This window comes from Falco naumanni, chromosome 9 (assembly GCF_017639655.2).
Source record: "Falco naumanni isolate bFalNau1 chromosome 9, bFalNau1.pat, whole genome shotgun sequence".
NCBI lineage: Eukaryota > Metazoa > Chordata > Aves > Falconiformes > Falconidae > Falco > Falco naumanni.
This window is the reverse complement of record NC_054062.1, coordinates 25,556,122-25,573,661: the sequence shown is the minus strand read 5'-3', so window position 1 is coordinate 25,573,661 and position 17,540 is coordinate 25,556,122. Positions and strand designations below refer to the sequence as shown.

Here is a 17,540-nt window from a genome sequence, read left to right as displayed (position 1 = left end):
AGGGAAGATCTTTCACTTACACAGTCATGTCAAACCATTTCAAAATGGTAATTAATGCAGAATTATGCAAAGCAGAATAATAAATAATCTAGCTTTGGAGTCTGTTCTTTCATGAAAACATGGGGGACTTCAGTGTCTAACTCCACTCTACAGTTAGCACACCAGACCCTGTTATCAGTCAATGCACTGTAAATAAAGCTGTCCAGACCTTCAACAGCTTTCTAAAAGAATATTTAAGGTGAATTATTTCCAAGTTAATTGGAAGCTACAAAACTCTAAATGCTTACCTTATGCTTGCAGTAAACGTAAATCCCAAATTCAGTGTTAATGCAACAGGTAACTTGCAACATGTAGATAACTCTTTCAAAAGGTTCAGGATTAATGTAAACTTCAAATTTCAGATAGCAAATATAGAGCTTTACCATATGCCTTCTATGAACTTTATGGGAGCAAGAACTCGAAAGAGATCTCCGAGACCAGTTCTGCACCTCATTTCCAGGAAAAACCTCAAAGAATCTGTTCTTGAATAAAAGGTTTAAGGTTAAATCTGCAACAGCAGAATGTTAAACAAAAAACGTTGGGGTTTCTTTTTGCTCGTCCTTAACACAGGCAGTCTTGGTTTGATTCCTTGAATGCCTGTGCTTTTATACAAATGTCAGAAGACCCATAAGGTACCAAAACTCCCTAGACTGTTCCAAAAGTTTCATTGCCTCAATAAGCCTTGCAAAAGGCGTTACTGATAACAGTAGAGAAACAAGCTTTCAGTACTCAACCAGTTTAGAAAATAAAGTTATTGAGAGGATTTTATTGACCTAATAATCTTTTACCAGTGTGCAGTGATTTTTATGGATTTTTATAGTTGTGAGCAGGGGAAAATCTAACCCACAGTGGTATTTTGCACTTTTCTTCTTCTTATGTAATGGTGTTCTTTACAGGCAGCACACTGGTAGAAAGGTGTATCAAAGTGTCAGTATTATGGGGGCTTTTTAAGGCATTTCTATGTGGGCAGTGTCTCAGATCATCATAAATGCCAAGGTACAGTCTATAAAAGCACATATACACATTTACATCTATGTGACCCACACATATATTATGGTCAGGAAAAATTAATAGTAAGTGCTTCTAAACTTCCAGATTCCAATATAAGAAACAGGTTGCTGTATCAGTAACTTTTGTAATATTTTTCAGTAAAGTAACTGCTCAGAAAGACTATTATGGTTTTTCATCAAGTGTAACTGTTCTTTCATGTGGATCATAATTTCATCTATGTAAAACTTTCCCTTTTTTCAAGAGGTATTGCATATCCAGGGTTTTATTTTCAGTTCAGGAAGCTTTTTCACCTTTATGTGAAATTCTTAGTAGTCAGTGACTCAAGATGAATTTGCTAAACTGAAAATTAAGCATAGCAAACTTTTCCTCTGTATAATAGTCAAGCAAGCAGTGGTGACTGAGCAGAATACAGAGTATAAATGTCAGGATAAATGGCCATACTCCATTAAGGACTGGCCAACACTTAAGTATGTCCTCACTCAGGAAAAACATCTCTCTGGATCCTAAACCTTTTGGCTCCAGTCCATTTCTATATTCTGCCATTCACTTACTCAGAGCAGCCATTGATGCCCACAGGAGTTCCGTCTAAAGATGCAGGGAAGAGTCTCCATGCATATTTGTGACCTTACAAAAAGGAATATATTGTTTGGTTTGTGTTGGTAGCCTATACCTTCAAAGCTATTTCTTGCTGTGAAGCAAAAACACTTCAATCTGCAATTATACAATGTGGAAAATTTACACATTATTGACAAAGCTATAAGGAACTGAATACTGAAAGCATAGCAGGAAAACAACACATCAGTGGTTTAATTTTAAATGTATTCAATGCAGTTCAAAAACAAGTGTAATATACCTCTTATTTTACAAAGTTGATCATTAAAATATTAAAAAAGGACTTACTGGCCTTTGATAAATGGTTTAATATGGGATATGCATGCAAATAGGAAAGTTTTGGATGACAGTCATTTTAACAGTGGAAAAGTGAATTGATAAGAAACTTTGTAGAAATGCCTGCAAAGACGGCATGTCCTTTCATTTCCCTTTATCCAAATGTAACTTCTTCATTCTTCTGCATCTTCCCCTCCCGTATCCACTTTCTAAACTTTAAACCAATTTTACACATTTAGAAATACAAATAATATACCCAATAAAATACATTAATTATCATGAATGACAATGGGAACGAAAATCTGGCATAGTTGTCTATGTGGTAAGGATTTTTAACATGGAAGCAATCAAAGATACAGAAAAGTCTTTTCATTACTGACATTGGTGAACTACACCCATTGTGTTTACTTGTCTCCCTTTTTCTGTCGATACTGGTTTTGTTTGAATTGATCTTGCTCATATTGTCAGGGGCACTGCAACTATTAGCAACAGCTGCCAGGACTCCATTGCTCTCTTCTTCAGCCTCTTCATCCTCATCCTGATAGGAAACAAACCAGCAGCACTTAAGCACGTGTCTCATTGCCCGTTTACTTTAGAGCTGCAGCAAATAATAGGATTTTTCTTACAACTCCTCCTGTGGCTCGCTCCTTGATTTCAAGAGTGAGCACCTGCATGCACCAGACAGCTCCTTTCAGCCTTCAAAGCCTCCATTTACAGGAAAAAAACAATATCTTACTGCAAAAGCTTTTGTAGGACTGTCGAGCAAACCTGGATTTGTTCAAATATGGCCCACTAAGGTTTACTTAAGACAGCAGCAAATCCATGAAACACACAACTATAAGCTTACTTCTGCTCAGGGAAAATACTGGCAAAGGTCAGTGTCTAGAAAGCAGGTAAAGCAAAGCCCAAATCTGGAGATGGAGGTGGGGAAGCTGCCAGAGCAGCTAGTCAAGCTGGTTGCATCCCAAATCAAGCATCCCAGAATACAAGACACCTTCCTTCTATGCAGTTGGCTGCTCTATTCCTGGTGCTTGGTGATCAAAATCAAGTTACTTAAACAAACCCAAACAACAACAAACCACACCAAAGCCCCCTAAAGAAGAGGATCATGAAGAGGGACAAGCACCACAACTCATTCAATACTAAATAGCTCATACTACTTTCTTTCAAGTCCTGAAACCCAGGCTTTAAGTTCAAAGTTATAATAAGGTTAAGCACATTTTTATGTGCTTTATTGCATCAAGACAGCTCTTTAGAGAATGTTGTATAAGCCTTCTGGTGGGTTTTGTTTCTTTGATTAGAAATGGCTCAGAGCCATGAAGTTCATGTATGAAATCTTCACCCTTTGAAGTCAGCGGGTTTTCTGCTACTGACTCAGAGGACACAGGATTAGACATCAGCTGCAGCTTCAGCTCTAAGCACAAACTTTCAAGAAAGTTCTGGGGCATTTGGTTTGGGATATAGCAGAGATACCAGCAGATCCAAGCCACAAAGACTGGCTCCAACTTTGTACCTAAATTAAACCTAAGTTTCTATAGTTGGAGGAAGGGTCATTTTAATTCAGGGAGGTATTCCCATAATTTTAATTTTCTCCTGATGATTTTATTACCTTGTAAATCATACAAGCAAGAAAAGGCTAAAAATGTATTTGTGAAATGTAGAATGCAGAATCTCTTTCCTCTGACCAATTTGCTTTTTCCATTTGCATCATGAGAAGAAACAGATTAGACAAGAACAAACTTTAGAAAAGTTAAGCTGTCCAGCCCTTTGGGTAGCCACATAAAAAGCTCATTTAGAACTACCCCAGCTATTAAAGTCAAAAAAGCTCATTAAGCCACCTGAATGATCTTCATGCCAGTGCAGAATTGCTCTTCTGCCCAGGGTACTTGTAGATGGCACAGTTCCTGAGCCTTTCTTCATCTAAAATTAGTAATGTCCTTGAAAATTAAAATGGAGCCTGGACAATGTCCTCAGACTGCTGTGAAGCAGTGAAGCAGAACAGATGGAGCTAGAAAAAGGGATTATTACTACTTTTCACTTTTCAGTTGCCAAAAAATCCAGTATATTTTATTTGAGAGATAAACGTAGCTCAACACGTAGTTCAAAAAATACACTGACTACAAAACTTTGCTTATCCTCCACCGAGCCTCCCACAGCCACATGAGAATTTTGAAAACAAAGGCCAGGACAAAAATCTGCCTATAAAGCATTAAGAGGATCAATCCATAAAATTCCAGTCTGAACCTTAAACAATCCCCAGGGCAGCGCTAAACCTCAAACCTGGAGTTTTACTCGGGGCCTAACTCTGTTACAGATTCCTAGCTCTTCTGCTTGAAAATGTTTGGGCAGCTGAGGGAAGCACTGGCGATGGCAGAAGGGCCTTTGTCAGCAGCACCCGGCACTTGAAACAAGGCATCCAAGCGACAGCCTAACGCATGCACTCAGCGCTTCAAAAGTTAAAGAAACCTGTCAGAAGAATCCCGACATTTTTTTTCCCCTGCTCTCATCTTTTAGAAGGCGAAGGAAGAGCAAAACATCTATACTTCAAAAATGGCAGGATTTGGGGCATTACTCAGTGTAGGAGTCTCTATGTCTCTCAGGTAGGGCTGGCTACTGAATTAGTTTTACTGCAGAGCATGAAAGGACATGGCATATGTGCCATTTTTCTTTTCACACTACTGCATGTGAAGAATTTGCAGAAGGCTGATGCTTTATTAGGCTGTTCTTAACTCCTTTCTACTCCCCAAAAGGCAGTTGTTACTTAAGCAGAAAATACCATGCACAGTTCATATGTACTTGAGCCTGCCTGTGGTGTTACAAAGCGGGGGTCTTGTAGAAAAGAGATGATTTTACAGCGAAAGTGCTGTATCACATTGCTTGAAATGGAGAAAGCTAGTCTAGAAGAGAACCACAACCGCTAGTTTATAAAAAACTTATAAACTGGGACTATCAAGGGACTTTTCCAGCTTGCTATGGAGAACTCAATGTGATGAAAGACTAGGCTGATTTATGTCATATTAAAAAAAAAAAATTGTGTTGCAAGTGTTCAACCGTGGCTCTGACTTCAAATGTCATGCTAAATTTTCACGGGATTTGAGCTGTCCAGTGAGAAAATGGCAGCTGACACTAAGAAGGGCTCTGTTTGGGTGCCAAATCGGTAGCATTCAGGAAAGGTACATCACCTGAAAAGTACTGTATATGGCACCTGCTGCAGTGGCTGCTGCTTATACTAACTGAAGTGTTTGCTGACACCTAACAGCCAACAGAATTGAGGAAAGTTGTCACTTCTATTGAATAATAAAGATGCTTAGAATTAAAAATATTTCAGCCTAGTGTCACACACCTGGAGCTTATGCAGTGTTCATAAAGCGTTCACGATGCTCGCACAGAAATGTTGCGCAGGCTGAACGCTGCCTTTGCAACCTTATTTCCAGGTTTTGAGTTTTTCTTCTGACCAAAAGGGAGATGTTTAGGTGAAGTCCAAGGAGGAGTTCTCTGTTTTATCAGAGGACACAATTCACACCTTTGTATAAAAGAGAAGGATTATGGAGAAGCACCCTCTCCATTTGGGCGGTGTGTTATGCAGTTGATGTGAATGGCACATTTTGCCTGACCTTCCTCGCAGCCAGTGATTCCTCTGATTTTGCCATTAGCTTGGAGGCTGTCTCTGTGGGTTCTGGTTCACATGTTGTGAGGCTTAAAAGTGCAAGAGTGTGGATATGATGAGCTCTTTCACCAGTTTATATCTTAAACTAGAGATCCCAAGGGCTTCAAAGGGACCCGATGCACCAGTGCACAACTGCTTTAAATAGCAAACCAGAAAGAAAACCAGTACAACTAATTACTATACAAGGCAGAGGGTTACATTTTCATTTCACTTCCTACATTAATTTACATAATTCTGAGTGCAAATTTTGTATCAGCTCACATATGGGAATAACAAACTGGGAAGTGAGATTTCCAATTAACCTGTGTCCACAGCAGAATACGATAATGAGAACAACACATTTATGGTGACGATACTCACAGTAATTGTTAAGTACCTGCTAGACAGTGACATGAGATTTTAGCTGGTACTTCTGTCCTTGTGATGTGTTTATTTTTATAGTGAGAAATGAGAAATACAAGTCAGGTGTGCTCTCCATGGCACTCTGCTACTAAGCGGTGCTTGTCCTTGACTACAGTAGGAAAAGGACATGATAGGCATTTTCCATATTCTACGGAGTCTTGACTTGATCTAGGACCAACCAATGGCCCCTTCCCTTATATGCCTGTGTTTGTGGGGGCAAGAAGTGAGCTGGACTGGCTTGCTTACTCCTGATGCACAGCAGAAGGCACGAAACATGCCTGAAGTGACAGAGCAATCTTTTCAGCCACTAAGTCCATCATGAAACTGTATCTTAAGTCTTTCTTCCTTCCTCAGTTTAGGGCTGTACCTCCACTCACTTCCATGCACATCTTTCAAGTCTACAAGTTCCCATGTCTGCCCCATCTGCAAGCACTAGTACATGTGCTCCAGATGAAAGGGAATCTGACCCAGGTAGGTGACAGCAAGGGCAGTCCTAAGTGCCTTTCACATCCAGAGATGCTTAATCATCCAAGCACTGAAACACTACTTTCTTACCCAAACTTCCAAAAAGCTTTTTTTTTTTTTCTGCTCTATGAGCAAAATGACAACCACTTACCTCACAAGATGGATATGCTCAGAGGGAATTGTCACTGATGCTTCCTTGCCAAGAAAAATTACTTTCAGGCTTTCCACTCAAACTCTCATTTGAAATGAGTGTTTGCCCGTTTGCAGACATTCTCCTGTTAGACATCACCTTTTAAAACCCACTGAGTGGCTCAAGTTTGGGTCTGGTTTTTAGTTCGTCTCCACACACCTAGATCTAATGACAGTCCTGAGCTGAACAGAACCTGTCTCTCATCCAAACAGCCAAAAGTCTATATTAGCTGTTGAACTATCTAAGCATGAAAAAAAATACATCTTGGCTGATCGTCACTGTTTTTAAGGTTCTCTGCTTGAACTCAGTATCATTTCTTGAGCCTAGCAAGGAGCTTTGCTTAGGCATTTATGATGCTCTGTTCTAATTTGGCTTAAATAGGTAACAATCTTTCTTCCTCTAGCCATTTATGCCTACAGCACACAACCAGACTTCTTCCTGCTTTTTTTTTTCCTGTTGTTCTCACTTTCCACATTTTACTTCTTTCTATTCATCCAGAAATGTCATAAGCTGCTTAATATTTTCTTTTCTATGATGCATATTAGATTCAGTTCCATAATTAAAAGCTGGAGGACAATCAGCTTCCAACTTCCTTGTGATTTCTTTTTCACTGCTTATGAAAGCCATGCTAAACACTGGAGATGGAAGATGTGACAAAACTTCTTCATGAACCTGTCCTGATTATTTCAGCAAGAACAACCACCAGACTCAAAAATGCCTATGTTGATTTGATCCCTTTTTATTTTAAGTATATTTCACAGTATTTCTGAGCTGTGATAAGCTCATTAGGGCAGCAGAAAGAGCTGCTATAATAATAATGCAGAATTGAAAGTGAATGCCAGTCTGACCTTCAGCTGCAGCTGCTGAAAGAGAAGGTACAAGCAGAAGGCTATAGGGATCTCATACACCTAATCCATGAAGCTATCTGCTAGTAAACTGACTCATGTTCGATGTATGTGCAGCAGAAGGTTTCATAAATGGAATGTATTAAAATCTTTTCTTTTTTGTGATTTTGCAATAAGATCAAGTGACTGAGCTCCATCTAATTTTTGAACTGCAAATAAGAGTATGCCATTGCTGAGGAGATAAGTGCCTGTGATATTTTTGTGATATGTCTAGCACATTGATAAATGGTCATAAAGCATGTGCCAAAAGAAAGAATTTATGGAAGTATGATGCAGTTTGTTTGATCTCTTTCAAAAAGTTATAGGCATACAAATAATTTTTTCTGTCTCTCAAGGTTATTCTTACTGTTACTCTAAAATAGAAACTTCCTTAAATACATTTACCATTAGTGCTAAGATAATTCATTCTCTTTAGCAGGTATAATTGAAGTCTGTTTTGTAGAACAACAATCAAAGAATTAGAATACCTTTGGAAGTTCCTTTGAACTGAGTCGATGCAGAGCGCAGAAATGAGCCACAGCATACTCTAACAGTGCTCCAAAGATGAAACTGAAGCAGATACCAAGGTACACATCAATTGCCTTAATAAAGCAATTAGCATTTGGAAGTGAAGTCCTGGCTCCCATCATCAATGTTGTCATAGTAAGGACTGTGGTAACACCTGTGGAATGCAAAAATACAAGCTCTGATAAAACACGGATAGCAATGAGGGCCTTTGCTGCAAGACAGTTTTTCTGGGCTCTGTGCACTCCTAGTGTCATGTCTTGAAAAGCAGACTTTCAAACGACCTTGTGATTCTGAAATTAAATGCTTAAAAACACACCCATGAAAAATGTTTGCAAAGCTGAGAAATTAAAACAAGAGAGATTTTGGTGTTATAGGATGTATGTTTATGCTTAACACATTATTATTGCAAGATTATGCAAACGTTCCCTTTAAAACATTCAGTTATCATTTTGCTCGCTGCAGTTGCCCACTAGCCTGGTTTGATGTGAAATCTTTCTTTCTTCCCTATTCTGTAGGAGTGTTTTCCCACCCCACCTGCAGTCTGATCAGAACTGATTTGCATGCTTTCCCTTTCAGAATAACCTTTATTTGAAATTAATTATATTTAATCTCTTATAATTCTCTTATTATTCATGTGTTAATTAGTATGTATCTTTAGACCTCACAAAAGCCTCACAATTCTGTCTGTGCATGCCATGTGTTTGAATATATTGAAATTATTTCCAAAATGACTGCATTTATTCCTTTGCTTTCAACAGCTTCCCCTGCCTCCAAGTGTCCTGTAGGTCCCTGAGATGTTTTCTTAGTTAATGAATAGCAAGGCTTTAAGGGAAAACTGCGTGATGTACTGTAGATAGCAAACCAGAAAAGTAATTCTGTAAAACTCAGAAGCATTTGCAACTTCTGGAAATGGATGCCATGTACGTGCAATAAAGAAAGCATCTTAATGATCCAGCTCTAGGTTTGGTTTATCAGCTTCTCACCTATGCAGATTCTGGCTGGAACTGATGACTGGCTTATCCAAAATGATACCCAGGAAAGCACAACAAGTAGGATTGATGGTACATATGTCTCTAGTATGAAATACAAGATGTTCCTCTTGAGTTCAAAGTGAAACACTAGTTTTGGGTAACGTCCTGCGGAAAGAGGAGGGAAAAAATATTGTGAAGGTGCAATTCATAAGAAGTTTTTAAATTATCAAGCTTTTGCTGCATTGTAATACAGGTTAAAAACAAGCTTGAAAAAAATTTAACACAATGAAGAAAAATTCTTTCATGAAGACTAAATTGAACTGAAGAAAAAATACAAAATATATAGCACCCAGTCACCGTATCCAGAGTTCCATTACAGACATCTTGAATTGGAAATTCACTGAGGAATAGAAAAGGAAAAGATAAATCTATCAACATGCAAAATGGATGTTTCATTATATAACACCAGACAAAGAAATCTGCAATTTTATTAATAGCTGTGGCCAATTCTTAAGAACGTATAAGCCACCATATAAGCTAGCATAACAATTGTAATGTCATGAAGTTAGCATGGGTCCTTACCTTTAACTGCCTCACATATCTGGTTTATTTTCTTTTTCATTTACTATTGCTCAAGATGCGGATCAAAGCTATCGTCTCCGATACTGCTGATTTACCTCTTATATTCCACTTAAAAATAAGCAATATCTTTGCATCTTCACTGTCTGTTTTTTCTATAAATTAGTGCATTACTTGTGTTGTTCTGAGCGGTGTCACTCTTTGTGACATAAATTATTTGCTTCTAAGTGAGCAATTTCCAGAACAAAAACAGAGAATTGGTTTTCATAGGGGACAGAACACTGAATTTGTTGACAGCAAAGCCTGAATTTGTTATCCAGCTCACTAACTGAGCAAGATTTGGCTGTTTGAGCAACACAAGAGCAGGATCTGTTACTAGTCCAATGGATCACAGTAAGGAAAAAGCTTGCTTTTTGCTAGCTTAATGTGCAGAAAAGACTTCTTATTCTGAAGTTCCAAATTCAAAATTAAGTGTTAAAGTGTTTAACAATATTTGTTTAACAATATTCACACCAGAATATCAGTGAGAGAATAATGCTTGAATATGCTGTGGTCAGATAGCTTTGGCTTCATCTATTTTAATCCAACAAATGATGATCTCCAGGACCTATGTTTGTTTCCAGTGCTGCATGGTGTGAGTCAGGACAGAACTACAGAATTGTGAATGCACTTTAGCAACAACAATATATGCACAGGCACTTGGGCGTTCCTCTGGTTCAGTCTTAGAGCTTCTCTTTAAGAAGGAAAACTCTGAAATAGCCAACACAGAGCCGTACAGCTGTACCCACTCCTTATCAGTGCCCTACAACTCTACCTCCATTCACCTTAGTATTAAAGTCAAGTATGTACATGGGAAGTTAGTTCAACATCTCAAACTTGAAAGTCACGCTTTGCCACTTTGCTGCAATTTCCAAGTGTAGACAAGCCCTTTAAACGTTCCTGTGTTCTTTTGTGTTATTTTTCCTGATGCCAGAAGTTTCTGAAGTAATGTGAACAACAAAGAGAAATAGAGATGAACAGCTTATAGTTGAGCATCTTTTGGGGGAACAAAGAAAAGGCATTTCTCCAACCTTAAGGCTTTTTGCTTGCCAGAATCCAAAGACACATCATGGACATGATAATAATAGTGTCAGCATTTCTCCAAAGAGTTCAGAAGAGCTTTTATAATGGAAATTTTGAAGCAGCCTATATATAGAATTCATATGAGCTCCTCTTGAAATAAACTGAAAGAAGAAGTAGTCAAGAAAAAATATGCAATGCATACTTATCAGGCTAAAGAGACGAGCAATGGGAAAATAGGGAAATATTACAGTCCTTTTTTCATCTACATTCCATAAGTACCAAAAGTTATCATCTTTAGAAAGAAACAGGCTTATTACTCCTATTACATGAGTTGCATATGAGATAGTAATGCCTTTGACTCGCACATCTGAGGCTGTGGTGCCATCAGTCAGATCAGAAGTGAAACAAGTCCATGTAATCCTAGTCCTGGTTTTACTGGAGTTAAGTACAGCTCAAGTTAACTCCTCAAAACCGACAAGTTTGCCCCTTGCTCGAGTCTTGCCAACAATGAAATATTTGCATTAAAGTGAAAAGATGCTTCTTCATTGAGGTTTCTGGCTCATGATGGAGGTCACCTCAGTGTGTGACCGCTGTGATTTAAATTTGATAACATGATGGAAATTATCTCTGTGCAGATAGCTAACTGCAGCAAAGGCATAGCGGTAGCGCTTACCGCAGTGTCAAATTCCTGTGTTCAGATGAGTCTGAACCTAAATGACTTTCAGTATATATACTTTAAATCCACCAGAAGGTGAGGTATTCTGCTTAGATCACCCTCCAGAGAAAGAAGATTAAGCTGAGTTACTTGAGCTTTACAGAATTTACTAGAGGGCAGAAGTACAAAACCAGACACTAGCTCTACTTTTAAATGAAGAACAAATCTGGATTGCAGACTGTAGTCGGCACACCTACTCTGACTCTCACTACTGTTAAAAAAAAAAAGAGAGAGAAAGAAAATCAAAATAAGAGTAGCCTAGAAAGTGAAAAGAGGTGAAAGAAATGAAATTTCAGTTGGTTCCAGCTGATTACTTTTGTTTCAGTACCATAAAAATTGTAACGTCACAGACTACCAGTGGTGGAGCAGGCGCAGGCCTAGGCCTAAGGCAGGAAAAGCTTGTTTAATCCTCTTTATAACTTGCCTTCAAGGTTTGACTTTTGGCTTACTAAAAACAATATTCTAATCTACAGCACTGCCTATCTGACGCTTCTATAGATCTTGCCATAATACCGATGATTTTATTGACACCGACTACTGCTGCACTGCCTGAGAAATAGATTAAACCTAAACAAACATGTTTCCATATCACCCTAGGTCATTCATGTTTTTATTATCCCACTTTCCCTATGGCATCTGTTCCCGGCTGATGGCAGAAGCTGCATCCCTGCTGCCTTCTGACCAGTGGATGGTCACAGCAGAGGCACCTATAGGAAGGATTGACGCCCTACAAATGCTGTCAGCAGTTCTTTAACTTCCACTCTAACATTACAGGATGGGAGAATCTTCCCCACAGTTAATCCCTGTGGGCTTGCTAATGAATTCTATGCCAGTAAAAGACTGCTCCACATCACTCTTTATGTAAGAAGCACTTTGGCGTCCTGCACAGGAGTGTGCGGTCAGGCACAAAGAGCACATTCTTCTCTACCATGAAATATGTATGATAACCCCCTGGGTGCCAGCTAAAGTGTGTGACGTCTCACACAAGCACATTGGTATAACCCTACCAATGCATCATTTTCTTCTCTTCTCCCACCTTCTAAGGTCACAGTACAGGAAAGCTTACAATAGAATATTACTGCCTTAACTATGCACTGAAAACGTAGATTTCAGTATGCAAAATCTTACTGCTTGTTTACAACAAACATACGCATGAAGGAATGAGTAACATCCCTGGTTTTACCCAACAAATAAATTGTGCAACTGCAATGCAATTCTCTGACCGATGTAGGATGCTAAGGATGTCAATATATATGATTAATATGTTATTACACCTCCTTTGTCCCTCCCTGAGAAAACAATCTTCTGTTCTTCATGGTCAGAACCTTATGAACTACCTCTTTTCCTACTTCTTCTTCAGAGCTGAATCAAAGGAAAGGAAAGATCAGGCCAGGCTTCTCAATGTGTGTTTCATTTTCACAAAACTGCTTCACAGAAACTAAGTTTGAAATTCAAATTTCCTAAGAATGAAACAAAACCTTTCATGCAGTGTTTCTGTGTATATGTATTTATCTATTTAGCTTACCTGTAAAAAACCACAAAAAATCATGCCAAAGAAATTTTTCCAAGAGTTTCTGTGTATTTCTGTCTCTACTACAAGAAACTTCCCAGAAGTTAACAAAAAAATGCCTCTTCCTAATATCCTTGATACTCATTTCATTCATTGCATTTCCATATGTTTTCAAGTTACCATAACTTTCTGAATACATTTTCCAAAACTGTTTTCTTTCTAAAGTGTTCTACATTGCAGAAGAGTCACAAAAACAATTGATGCTGAAAAGTTTTCTGTCATAACTCAAGTGGAAAACCTTGTTTACAAAGAGCGATTACATGAGCTCAGATAGGCCAGCTGAACATAACATGGTAACAGATATATATATGCATATTTCGTTGCTTGAATCATAGATGAGGCTGACCAAAGACTCAGCAGATAAGATTATGCTGAATATGGGTTTGAGATTGTTTGTAACCCCTGTAAGGCAAAGATGATGTTCTCAGAAATAACAATTGGAGAGTAATTACAGTTTATAAAAGAACTGATAGGGGGAATGAAAGAAGCTACTCAGTGTACCGTATCTCAAAAAAGAAGAATATAAAATCCTAGAAAACTTTGATTGTTGATTAATAAGCCTCCTGAGCCTTGGGAAACTGCTGATGGACCCATAGGACAAAGCAAGGTAACGCCTCTGTTTTGAGAGAAAGAGACTGTGACTGATGAATATGCACTCTGTGTAAGAGTATGTTATATTTATAAACTCTTATACACCCTTTATTGTCTACATATACTTTCTATACTTTCTGATTTTAAGATCACTAATTATAAATGACAGCAACCCATCACTGGCTTAGCCATGACCTCCCACCTGAGAAGCCAACAACGCAGGGTGGACAGGGGCCAGCAGTTTCAGCACAGCACAACCAAACAAAGTCTGACAAGGCCTCCAATCCAAGGAGGCTAAAGCAGGATTTGTGATAGACACCAAAACCCTGGCAGTGACTGCAGACAAGAAACAGCAGCCAGCCCCCTTTGCAGTCTTTTTCAAGAGGGCAAACATTTTGCCTTTGTGCATCAAGGAGCGGAGACTGACTTTTTATGCTTCTGTGTCTTCTTTCCCTCTGTTCTGTCAAAATAACACCACCTTAATATGCCATTTTGCTGACTTCACGGTCTTCTAAGCGGGGAAGTGCATGGAGAGCCTTGACTGCCTGACATAACTCTCCCTGCCGGGCTCAGGCCGAAGGCTCAGCAGCCGAGCAGAGCGCAGCAAGCTGAGCCTTCTCATTCCTGCCACTGCCGGAGGCTCAGCGGGGGGGTTGCAGTGCTGATAACAAGACTCAAGGAAAGCTGCCAGCCAGAAGAAAAGCTACCAACAGCCAATTAGGCTCAAGTATTAAATGATGGTTTTGCTTCTTTCTCCAATCAAAAATGTTAATTGAGATTAATTAGCTATCACTTGCTGTGAAAATGGAAGCATTTATTGAGTGGGAACACATGGGGTCTGTCCTGTGCTCAGTACTGCTCACTAGCAAACATGAAGACACACCAACTGTCTTTTAAGAGAGGATTGTCAGCTGTTCTTCCATTGAAGAACAGGATTAGACTTCAAAAATATTTCAAAACCAGCCTGAATAAAATAAGACACAATGCAACAAAAGCAAGTACAAAGTCCTACACTCAGATGGGAATTACTAGCTCCCCAAACAGAGCGCGGGAAACATGTGGTTACAGGACAATGGTGGAAGTGGAGTACTAGAAAGAATCACAAGCTGAGAAAAGTCAAAAACTTACAAAAATTTTCTGCAAGAAAAGCAAGTATCAAGTTTGGATTGGATATGAATACTGGAATGGATAAAGATGAACAGTAAAACTTAATAAAACCTTCCCTCCCTGGAGGATACCTGATGGAAACAAAGTACCTGGTTTTGGGTGCTGCACATCAGCAAAGACATGAGAAATTGAATGGGAGAACAGCAGCAAAGACAGAAGATCTAGAAAACTGGTTATATGAATTAAAAAGGGGAAGATTGCTGGTCTGAGAAAAGAGATATATCTGTCTTGAAATACTGAAAGGGCTGCTGGAAAATAGCAAAAAAAAATGTCTTCCATGTCCACATAATAGGTTTGAAATGCAGCAAAGGAGATCAAGATTAGACATGAGGAAAATATGCATGTAATAATGACCAAGGAAAAAAAAATCATCTAGGGAGCTTGTGAAGCAGACACTTTGGAGATTTGTCTAACTGACTCCTGGAAACATCTGTCAGGAAGCAGGCTGTAGATACAGATGACCTCGCCTTGCAACATGAGTAGATTAAATGAATTCTTAAAGCGTATTCCAGCCTTAGTACTATGATTATTTACACAAAAAGCAAAACTAACAGTCCTTCATTGCTTTTATGTTTTTCCAATTAGAAAATCAAGCTTTTATATCACTATTTATTACTCTGAGAACGCAGGTGGTGTTGGCTAGACAGATAAAATAAAAACCCAGCGCCCACTGATGCAGATACATAGTTTTGGGATCCAAGAGTGTATCAGTGTATGTAGAACAAGGACTATAGTTAAATACATGTTGAAAGTGGTCCTATAAATTTATTTACCCATGTCCAACATTAAATTGGTCTGTACCAAAACAAAATCGACACCAAACCCCAGCCAGCAATCTAGCTAACATTATTCAAAGTACTTACTATTACGTGATTACAATAATGTGATTGCTATTATGTGATACATGCTGTTCTATAAACAAGATTAATCTACAGTGTCCTTTTCTTAAATTTACTGAAGTTATTTATGCAGGAATTTTGCCGACTGCGTTTTAAATTTGGCTCTGTCAGTGGCTGTACGTGAACTTGGGCTTTGCATTATACAATATTTCACTTGCAGAGCAGCTGTACTGCCTGTTCAAGTTCACAGAGTATCAAATCCTGATTGCTTTTTTTGCTGTTAGGAAATACTACACACAGTTCTTTGCTATTTTTAGCTTTACCCTTTTGAATTGTAACCATTATAAATAACTTACTTATAACGTAACTCTTCTTCATAAAATACTCTCAGATATCTATTAATGGTGTTAAGGAAATGGGAAGCATCATTCTTCATTTTGAAATTTATTACATAGTTCCATAATCTGGTTGCTTTTTCTTTTAATATGGGCTACAGTAGGCACTGCTTTCCTAAAAAGGAATCTGTAGAAAATAGCAACTAAAACATAATGAGTCAATAGAAAATTAAGAGGATTATGAGGTTTCATTTTAAAAATACTGCATAGCACTTGATAACGTGGCTTTCTTGAACACAGGCATTGAAACAAGCAGGTGTAGGAAATTTTAATCAAATTAAGTTGCATGTGTTAGAATGTATAATTAAAAGTGGCTTTTGACTTTATACATATGATTCCTGCCAACATACAGGGAGCAAGACATCCTTGTTTACTGAAAAGGGCACAGTTCATTTGATCATGCCTTTTTAGTTGTAACTGGAAATTGCGTTTAGACTATTTGGTAAAAAGAATAATATAACTTTTTTTGGCTTTTGAGTCTGGATTCTGTGATAGAAGGTGGTAAGAATTAAACAGGTTTCCTCTTCTTCTTTCCTGTATGGTGAACGGGTCCTAATACCCTCTAGGCAGAACAGTAGCAAAGGATTATTCTCCTTTGATTGAACCCGATGATACTTACCCTGAAGCTGTAAAGAGGAGGAAGGCAAGCAGATGTCGTTTATGTAAGTAGCAAGATAGTTTGTGATGCTGGAGCCTGCTAGTATGTATTTCTATATCCATTTACAGAACTTTGACTTTTAGCCTGAATTAATATCTGAAATTAGATCATAGTTTCCCTGTGTTGAATTATTAAAGCAGAAGAACCCAACGATGGACTAGAGAAACTGTATTTCTGTGGCTCAGAACTAGTAACATATCCTCTGGTGAAACTACAGCTTTGAAGGATGTGTGTGTCTTCATTTAAAGATCACCCTTTCATTTGGCATGTTGACTTGAACAGAAAAGAAACTGAGTACACAGCGAAGAGCAGCAATGAAGGACCTAAGAGTAACTCAAAGTGCACAAAGCAGGTTTGGCAAGTCTTGAACTCTCTGAAAGCCCTTCCTAAATCTCTGCAAAATAAACAGGAGCAGATTTTCCTGAGATTAAGTCCTGCAGTCAGAGGAAACTTTCTACAGCAGTTTCCTAAGATCAGCAGAAAAGCAGGTCTGTGGAAATGCTTCTGGCCCCTCCTTGGGCAGGGGAACCTCAGGGTGGGCAATCTGTGCTCTGCTGACAATGAAGAGCAACTCCTAGAAGTACTAGCCACGAAACCCAACTCCTTGCAGTTGTTAAAGCACCCAGCATACTCACAGAAGTTTCCGTAGCTGAATAGAGGCTTTTGACTTGCCTAAAAAAGCCAGAGCGGCTGTTTCCAGGCAGGCTGACAGCTGTTCTGAGCTAGGTACCCAGGGTCCCTGGTCAGTCTCCATTTTATATGCCCAATTTACAGCCTGCTTTTCCTTCACAAGAGCTCTCCCTGTCATTACACAGAAGTAGTACCTCTCTTGTTTATCATTCTTTTCAGATAATGCACGGCCTCCAAGAAAACACCCAATAATTCCCAACCTTTACGTTAGCTGGGTCCCTGATGCTAG

General features: G+C 38.7%; 1 protein-coding gene across 1 annotated transcript in view; it reads right to left on the bottom strand.

The window, feature by feature from the left end:
- Positions 1-1,842: 1,842 nt before the first annotated feature.
- The window catches only part of LOC121094329 (gamma-aminobutyric acid receptor subunit pi-like), a 47,209-nt gene continuing 31,511 nt past the window's right edge, over positions 1,843-17,540 (bottom strand). The window contains exons 8-10 of the mRNA XM_040607748.1: positions 9,058-9,210; positions 8,035-8,228; positions 1,843-2,476 (exon numbers count right to left, since the gene is read on the bottom strand). Coding sequence (XP_040463682.1) covers positions 2,174-2,476; positions 8,035-8,228; positions 9,058-9,210 — 650 coding nt within the window. The 3' untranslated portion in view covers positions 1,843-2,173. The remainder of the gene's footprint in view (positions 2,477-8,034; positions 8,229-9,057; positions 9,211-17,540) is intronic.